The sequence below is a fragment of the Pseudoliparis swirei genome, chromosome 7 (assembly GCF_029220125.1).
Source record: "Pseudoliparis swirei isolate HS2019 ecotype Mariana Trench chromosome 7, NWPU_hadal_v1, whole genome shotgun sequence".
Lineage (NCBI taxonomy): Eukaryota > Metazoa > Chordata > Actinopteri > Perciformes > Liparidae > Pseudoliparis > Pseudoliparis swirei.
In genome coordinates, this window is record NC_079394.1 from 11,228,736 (window position 1) to 11,237,961 (window position 9,226).

At 42.3% G+C, this 9,226-nt stretch overlaps 1 protein-coding gene across 1 annotated transcript; it reads left to right on the forward strand.

The window, feature by feature from the left end:
• Positions 1-2,134: 2,134 nt before the first annotated feature.
• On the forward strand, positions 2,135-5,662 carry LOC130197437 (gastrula zinc finger protein XlCGF57.1-like). The gene is made up of 2 exons (XM_056420139.1): positions 2,135-2,608; positions 3,082-5,662. The coding sequence occupies exons 1-2, from the start codon at positions 2,437-2,439 to the stop codon at positions 4,587-4,589; spliced, it is 1,680 nt and encodes a 559-aa protein (XP_056276114.1). The 5' UTR covers positions 2,135-2,436; the 3' UTR covers positions 4,590-5,662.
• The last annotated feature ends 3,564 nt before the right edge of the window (positions 5,663-9,226 follow it).

The window sequence follows — 9,226 nt, forward strand, 5'->3', positions numbered from 1 at the left end:
ACCGTTCCTGCGGGTGCCGTCCTGGGCGCACCGCTCCCGGTGCCGCAGTCGCCACCGACGCTGCCCCAGCCTACTCGGCCGGGCCGCGCGAGGAGGCCGCCTTCACGTTACGAGCCCGAGTCCGGCAGCTGGATACGGGATTTAGACCGTTAATCTATTCTAACCCTAACCCTAACCCTATTCCGGCCTATAGCTTTCCGGTCTGGGGGGGATGTAGAGTGTACCGCCGGCCACTAGAGGGCAGCGTCTAATTACCTGACCGGATATGCCACGCTGCCTTCCGTTGGGGGCGGCTTTAGCTCAGTGGGGTAAGAGGGCCGTCCTTCAACCGCAAGGTCGTGGGTTCGATCCCAGCTCTCCCCATTAGCTGCAAGTCGAAGTGTCCTTGAGCAAGGCACCAAACCCCCAGTTGCTTCCCGGGCGCTTCACCGCAGCCCACTGCTCCTTAATAACTAAGGATGGGTTAAATGCAGAGAACTAATTTCCCCTTGGGGATTAATAAAAGTGTATATTTATTTAATGTCTTCATCTCTGTCATTAAACCCTTAAACTGACATTGAGGAGTGTGTTTCTTCAAACATTACGTACATGGACCGTACACGGACCCGGCTGAGTTGACCAAGGAGATCCGAGTGTCGGCTGAGTTGACCGCAGTAGCCGATCCCAGCTGACATAGGGCGAAGGCAGGGGACACCATGGACAGGCGGACAGTCCATCTCAGGGCACACATAGAGACATACAACCATTCACACCTATGGGCAATTTAGACATCAATTAACCTGCTGCATGTCTTTGGACTGTGGGAGGAAGCCGGAGAACCCGGAGGGAACCCACGCTGCCACGGGGAGAACATGCAAACTCCACACAGAAGGACCGCCCCGACCGGGAATTAAACCCGCGGGCCTCTTGCTGTGAGGCGACAGTGCTAGCCACTACACCACCGTGCAGCTCATATTCAAATGAATGCCCATTAAATTCATGTAAAACTAAGTCAACCTGTTGTTGAAAACAGATGTTGGTTTGAACCCTGGACCGCCAACGTTGTAGGTACAGTTGAACGCTCCCTGCCATGAAACGAGAGCTGCTGTTCCACCTAGCTCACTGAAAGGATCAATGGAACCACAAGCCAGAATTCATTCATAACCAAACCCATTTGGGAATGTATTAATCCCACAAGCAGACGTGTCTCATCACAAACCAGATTAGCCTGTAGGCATCCTCAAATCCGATTAGTTGAATTGGAATAGGAGGAATCCCAGTGATGTCCTCGACTGGAATTCTGTAGGTTTCCTCTGCAAAATATTTTGAAGTATTTATTGGAAAATTCAATTTAAATGACCAGATTATATATTTTTTGGGCTCTTGGACGCTGTTGTAAAAGTCCATCTCTGGATTGTATTGGACTCAAAGTGCAGCGGTAGTAGAAGAAACACACAATACCTGGTTACCTTTGGCAGCCAGGTAGGGTGTGAGCATGTCTCCATAATGATTGTTAAATGAACCTCTCTCCACACCAGACGGCGGCATGTACCAGGAGTGAGGATACGTCTCATTGCTGTCCGACATGAGACCATCGTTGATGTCCAAAGGGTCTGAGTAGACAAGCACACCAACGACTCCACAGGGTGCTGCATTGATGGCCTGAATGAGACACATGGCATTTGAGGAGGTTCTCTGTGAGCAGCAGCAGCTCTGCATTCAGCAGAGGAGCTTCAGTCTGGACCAAAAGGACCCAGAGCCTCCACAGATTAACCCTCCTGTTGCCTTCGGGTCAATTTGACCCGATTCAATGTTTAACCCTCCTGTTACCTTTATATTTACTAACATATTTTACCCTTTGGGTTCAATTTGACGCCAGCAATTAAAACCTCCAGAAAATTATTAGAATTAATATTGTTTTCCAAGTTTAAGTGTGAGGCACTTTATGTTTGTTTGTTGACTACCGAAAGAACACCGACATTAAACATTGAATGGGGTCAAATTAACCCTAAAGCGGCAGGAGGGTTAAATATTGATTCGGGTCAAATTGACCCAAAGGCAACACAAGGGTTAAAGAGGAACAGGAGGAACTCTGCACCAGTCAGGACGGAGAGCAGCTTGAGCTGAAGCAGGAGACTGAGGCCTTCATGTTGACTCCTACTCATGAGGGTGTTTTCCTTCATTTGCTCTCTTGCTGATAATTGTTTACAGGGTCATTGTTACTTTTATCTACCGGCTAAAGTTGTATTTTTTATGTTCAATGATTGTCTTTGAAATAACTCAAACATCAGTTGACGTAGAGAGGAGAGAAAAAAATATATTAAAAAGGCGGAACCAAAAAAACAACTCGTATCCAACGTCGGAACTTGACAATGTGACACCCAGTGAAAGTAAACAACGGAGTTAGCGGGGAATAGATTTAACCTTAGTACTAGTCTACGCCGAGGTAAAACAACAATGTCGTCAGTTGAGAACATGAGAAAGTTTGTCCACGAGCGGCTGACTGCTGCTGCGGAAGAAATATTCGGAGTTTTTGAAAAAACTATCTTCGAGTACCAGGAAGAGGTCGACCGTCAGCGCAGACTGCTGGACATCGTTTGGAAACCTGAAATAAAGCTACACAGAACAGGTGTGTGAAATATAGCTCATCCTTTTAATTAATACTGCAGTCACGTGGATTCATGCAGATGGTAGACAGCAGATGAGAACAGGTTGGTACACTGAGGTGAAGCAGGCAGAGAATAAATAACCTACCTTCCACGGTACACTTGCCGTCCATGGAATGCGATATATTCCTTTCAACTGTTTTATTTAATTATGTATTTAGAATATAACGTTATAAGAAGTAACATTGTGCTTTCTCTGGATATTCTATTGCACATTAAGCAACTCTCCATTGTGAGGGCGAAGAAGATTGAACAAGTTAAAATATTTGATCCAATACTGATGTTGGTTTTCTGCCCTGGGTTCACACAAGTTTACCATCCTGTCCTCGTCCACTGTCAGGATAGCCGGTGTGGTGAATGCTTGGTTTCACTTGTTGGTATTTTCATTTTTATCATCAGATTATTACCTATTTCCTTTTGTTCTCTTTCCCTCCAGAGCTCCCAGAGCAACATGTCTGTAAGGAGGAGGAGGAAGAGGAGGTTCTCTCTGAGCAGCAGCTCTGTATTCAGGAGAGGAGCTCCAGTCTGGACCAAGAGGACCCAGTGCCTCCACAGACCAAAAAGGAACAAGAGGAACTCTGCACCAGTCCGGAGGGAGAGCAGCTTGAGCTGAAGCAGGAGAAGGAGACCTTCATGTTGACTCCTACTCATGAGGAAACGGACCACAGTGAGCCAGAACCCACAACTGACCACCAGCTCGGAGCTGAGAGCCCAGATCGTAAAGGAAGTGAGCATGAAGACTCTGAATCAACCAGAAATCCAGAGCCAGAACCAAAGAAAATAGATCCCAAAAATAGAAGTCACTGTGACGATGAGAACTTGTTAAAGATTCCCAATGATACTCAAATTGGGAAAGCACTTTTCCAATGTGATACATGTGGAAACACATTCAAGTGCAGGTCAGGTTTGTCTATACACCTGAGAACCCACACAGGTGAGAAGCCCCTTTCTTGCACATTATGTGGAAAACGATTTAGTGGGACATCAAAATTGAATGCTCATACAAGAATCCACACTGGCGAGAAGCCATTTACTTGCAAAACATGTGGAAAGGATTTTATATCTAGTTATCACTTGAAAAGCCACATGAGAACACACACAGGTGAGAAGCCATTTTCTTGCAAAACATGTTCGAGGAATTTTGGAAAAAGTAGTCATTTGACAGTCCACATGAGAACACACACAGGTGAGAAGCCATTTTCTTGCAAAACATGTTCGAGGAATTTTGGAAGAAGTAGTCATTTGACAGTCCACATGAGAACACACACAGGTGAGAAGCCATTTTCTTGCAAAACATGTGGAAAGGATTTTCAAAATAGTTATCACTTGAAAAGCCACATGAGAACACACACAGGTGAGAAGCCATTTTCTTGCAAAACATGTGGGAAGGATTTTATATCTAATGCTAAATTGAAGGTCCACACAAGGACACACACAGGTGAGAAGCCATTTTCTTGCAAAACATGTGGCAAGGATTTTATATCTAATGCTCACTTGAAGGTCCACACAAGGACACACACAGGTGAGAAGCCATTTTCTTGCAAAACATGTTCAAGGAATTTTGTAAAAAGTAGTCATTTGACAGTCCACATGAGAACACACACAGGTGAGAAGCCATTTTCTTGCAAAACATGTGGGAAGGATTTTATATCTGATGCTAACTTGAAGGTCCACACAAGGACACACACAGGTGAGAAGCCATTTTCTTGCAAAACATGTTCAAGGAATTTTGTAAAAAGTAGTCATTTGACAGTCCACATGAGAACACACACAGGTGAGAAGCCATTTTCTTGCAAAACATGTGGGAAGGATTTTATATCTAATGCTAACTTGAAGGTCCACACAAGGACACATACGGGTGAGAAGCCATTTTCTTGCAAAACATGTTCGAGGAATTTTGGAAAAAGTAGTAGTTTGACGGTCCACATGAGAACACACACGTGAGAAGCCATTTTCTTTCAAAACGTATGGAAAAGATTTTGGACGTAATGATGACTTGTTGGTTCACATGTGGAGAGCCCACTCTGGGTAGAAGCCGTAACTGCAAGAAAACATCATTTGAGGCTACTCTGTTGACGAGGCTCATAAGATCACATACAGACACGTAGCCTTGTGTTTGCAAAATGAAGAAAGAAACCCTCTCTTTGTATCGGTGAGTCAGTAATGTTGACATTAGACAACTTCTGTTTTCTGTCTACCTCATTAAACATTTCCATGTAGTTTGTAATTTCATTAACTTGAAACAATTATCGTTGTTTTGGATTTTAAAAGTGGCCCACAAACAAATTGCAGGTGGTGTGCAACACGGTGCTGTCAAAGAATCAGCCGGAGCAATAGTGAAGAAAAGTGAATGAAAAGTAGGAATCAGTGCTCGAAGGGAAGTGGGCAGCAAAATGCAGTTGTTTTTCTTACCTCTTGTATGTATTCTGATGATAACGTGATGTGAGGTGATGAATACCAGATTCACGCTGAGGTCTAAAGCTTTAAGTATATTATGTTCATCAAGGCTGCACATGTGTCTCACTGACATGAAGAGAAAAAGTAGTCATAGTGAAGAACTGTTAAGTTATACCATACAAGAGTTGTTTTAATGTTGGAGCTCACAGACTGTTTATTGTTAATTTATGACTTAATACCGTAGCTGATGGTTTGATCAGTGGGGCATCCTCATGTTGAACAAGCTGGGCTGGAATGTAACTGCATGAACTCAAATACTGTAATATTGTACAACGCTGTCCTCAGATGGCTAAGATTTCATTTAAATTCCACACATAGAATCTTGAGCTTAAAAAATGTAAATAAATTTGAGGTATATTTGTACTTTTAATATTTCTACTTTACTACATTTTACAGGCAAATGTTGGATTTTTTTAAGCCACTCCCTTTTATTTAACAGCTATAGTTTGCTGATTAAGATTTTTACGAACGAAAATGTATATAGTGCCTTCAATCTGTTTTCTTGTTAAACTATGCATCACTGTGTGAACCTTGTAAACAATTAAATCGCTCCACCTCAACATACTGTTGTATTTGTAGACCCATACCATTGACTTTTTTCTTTCATCTCTTGTTGCTGTGAAGACTTGCATATCAAATTCCTGATTGCCATATTGAATTGCATCATTCTGCTATAATAGCTCTGCAGTGCCCTTCTGCTGTCCTCATTCCCAGACAGAAAAACAATACCACCATTGTTCTTTGTCAACACCATATCCATGTTTATTATGAGAACAGAAAACTATTAGTTGATTTGGAATAGGACTGATCCCAGTGATGTAATCAGGAGAAGGAGCTCTAGTCTGGACCAAGAGGACCCAGAGCCTCCACAGATTAAAGAGGAACAGGAGGGACTCTGCACCAATCAGGAGGAAGAGCAGCTTGACTTGAAGCAGGAGACTGAGACCTTCATGTTGACTCCTACTCATGAGGGTGTTTTCCTCCAACAGCTCTTTGGCTGATAGCAATTGTGTACGATTACACAGGGTCATTGCTACAGGGTTCCTCTTGCATTAAAAAATGCTGTTTTATGTTCTATCTTAAATTTTTTTCTTTGAAATAACTCGAAGATATCAGCTGACGTAGAAAGGAGAAACAAATGTGAAGAGGCGGAAAGAAAAAAAACAACTCGTTTCTAATGTCGGAACTTGACAGTGTGACACCCAGCGGAAGTAAACAACGGAGTTAGCGGGTACATGTAACGTTAGTAGTCTTCGCGGAGGTAAAACAATAACGTCTCATTGCTGTCCGACATGAGACCATCGTTGATGTCCAAAGGGTCTGAGTAGACTAGAACACCAACGACTCCACAGGGTGCTGCGTTGATGGCCTGAATGAGACACATGGCATTTGAGGAGGTTCTGTGTGAGCGGCAGCAGCTCTGTATTCAGCAGAGGAGCTTCAGTCTGGACCAAGAGGACCCAGAGCCTCCACAGATTAAAGAGGAACAGGAGGAACTCTGCACCAGCCAGGAGGGAGAGCAGCTTGAGCTGAAGCAGGAGACTGAGACCTTCATGTTGACTCCTACTCATGAGGGTGTTTTCCTTCATTTGCTCTCTTGCTGATAATTGTTTACAGGGTCATTGTTACTTTTATCTCCCGGCTAAAGTTGTATTTTTTATGTTAAATGATTGTCTTTGAAATAACTCAAACATCAGTTGACGTAGAGAGGAGAGAAAAAAATATATTAAAAAGGCGGAACCAAAAAAACAACTCGTATCCAACGTCGGAACTTGACAATGTGACACCCAGTGGAAGGAAACAACGGAGTTAGCGGGGAATAGATTTAACCTTAGTACTAGTCTACGCGGAGGTAAAACAACAATGTCGTCAGTTGAGAACATGAGAAAGTTTGTCCACGAGCGGCTGACTGCTGCTGCGGAAGAAATATTTGGAGTTTTTGAAAAAACTATCTTCGAGTACCAGGAAGAGGTCGACCGTCAGCGCAGACTGCTGGACATCGTTTGGAAACCTGAAATAAAGCTACACAGAACAGGTGTGTAAAATATAGCTAATCCTTTTAATTAATACTGCAGTCACGTGGATTCATGCAGATGGTCGACAGCAGATGAGAACAGGTTGGTACAATGAGGTGAAGCAGGCAGAGAATAAATAACCTACCTTCCACGGTACACTTGCCGTCCGTGGAATACGATATATTCCTTTCAACTGTTTTATTTAATAATTTCTTGAGAATATAACGTTATACAAAGTAACATTATGCTTTCTCTTGATATTCTATTGCACATTAAGCAACTCTCCATTGTGAGGGCGAAGAAGATTGAACAAGTTAAAATATTTGATCCAATACTGATGTTGGTTTTCTACTGCAGTCAAGCCAGCCGCCACTTCGAAAAACACAGTCAAGCCAGCCCGCACGATTTTTTTCAGTACACGTATATACCAGACATTACGGTACGAGCGTGTGAAAGCTGTCTTCAAAATAAGAGCGAACTTCCGGTGAACGTGATATGACGAAACACGCCTTTAAATACAGATATAGTGATAGATTAAACTAAATGAAGAGATGAAAAATCATGAATGGTATTAATGATAAACACATTAAATGAAATAAAGTAATTATTCCAATATTGGGATATTCTGATTTAGAATTTCAAAATAAAAGCTAAAGAAAATCACATTCATGTGCAAATGGGTGTCTAATTTCAGAATAGATTTAGAACACAATGGTGCGTAGTTACAAAATTCTTTCACTTCTGATTCATCGTAGAGTACCTCAAGGTGTCATCCAGAGATAATCAAGACATTCTGACGTTTGATTTCTAAATGAAAGCACTTCATAAAGAAAATAATAGTAATATATTGCCAATATTTGATATTTCTTTGAAGCAAATCTGTAACTTTCTTGAAAAATCACACTGCAGTCTTGTTATTGGTGACCTCAGCTAGGCCCATGAATATTTCCATGAGATATTACTGTGTAGATTTTGAATGAATTCAATTCAAAGTTAGCGAGAAATAAATATTATTAATATTATGGCAATATTTGGATTTTATTTTAAGCAAATTTGAAACTTTCTTGAAAAATCTACACTGCAGTCTTGTTAAGGGTGACCTCTGCTAGGTCCATGATTATTCTCATGAGATATCAGGGTTTTTCCTGCATAGAGAACATTTGGGCGCGCGCCTACGCCGTTTTCCCGAGCGCCTATGACAAATCCCGAGCGCCTAAGGCAAAAAAAAGTCCACGATGGAAAAAATAAATAAATAATACAACCGGTATTACCCGGACCGAAACGCAACGCACATTTCGGTGCTTCTTTCCGGTGCCTGAGCCGATTGAAATTTAAAAAAACTATTGTTGTGAACTTCTCTGGTGACTCCGCCCTGTCAGCAGGTTACGAGCCTCTCATATTTAAGTTTGACAGCGGAGGCTGCGCCGTGTGTGACGGCGTGAGCCCGTGTGGCGCACACCAGCGTCAGGCTGGGCGCGACGGGGAGACCGTCACCGGTCCCCCTGAACACGTGGAGACCGATGATGACGAGCAGCCGGAACTCAGATTAGTACCGTAACGTTGATTGCAAGTCTTGCATTCATAAAAGTAGCCCAAGAAATAATAAATTAGCCATTATAACCATGTTTAAGCTAGCTCGTAGCTCGCGCTAGCTACGAGCTACGAGCGTGACAGTCTGCTAGCAGATGTGTTGATGTCCAGCGGTCCCGGCTGTTTACCCGGTGTTACCGGGAATATAATGACGGAGGAATGAAGACCGTAACTCTCGCTGTCAGAAGCAAAACTTTATTTGTCACGTGTCATCTTTAGTCCCTCTGATTGGTTGTTCTCTTTGCCCATCAACACAGTGACAGGATTAACCCTATAAAGTCTGCACATGACAATACATATCACATATAGTGGAGAACATATATTGTGTATGTTAACAGTCTGATATCCGTTGTTTGTCAGTGCTCCATGATAACGGCTTCTACAGGGAATATGGCCAAAGAGGTTTTTTTCAAAAAAAAAAAATTTTAAAAATTTTTTTTTTTTTTTAAAAAAAAAATTTTAAAAAAAATTTTTAAAGGGGCCCCCAAAAAAAATTTTTTTAAAAAAAAAAATTTTTTT

What these genes read in the sequence shown, in the direction of transcription:
- LOC130197437 (XM_056420139.1), top strand. Translation starts at nt 2,437, where the DNA reads ATGTCGTCAGTTGAGAACATGAGAAAGTTTGTCCACGAGCGGCTGACT. An exon ending in AATAAAGCTACACAGAACAG is followed by an intron (nt 2,609 to 3,081) that starts GTGTGTGAAATA and finishes CTTTCCCTCCAG; the next exon opens with AGCTCCCAGAGCAACATGTC.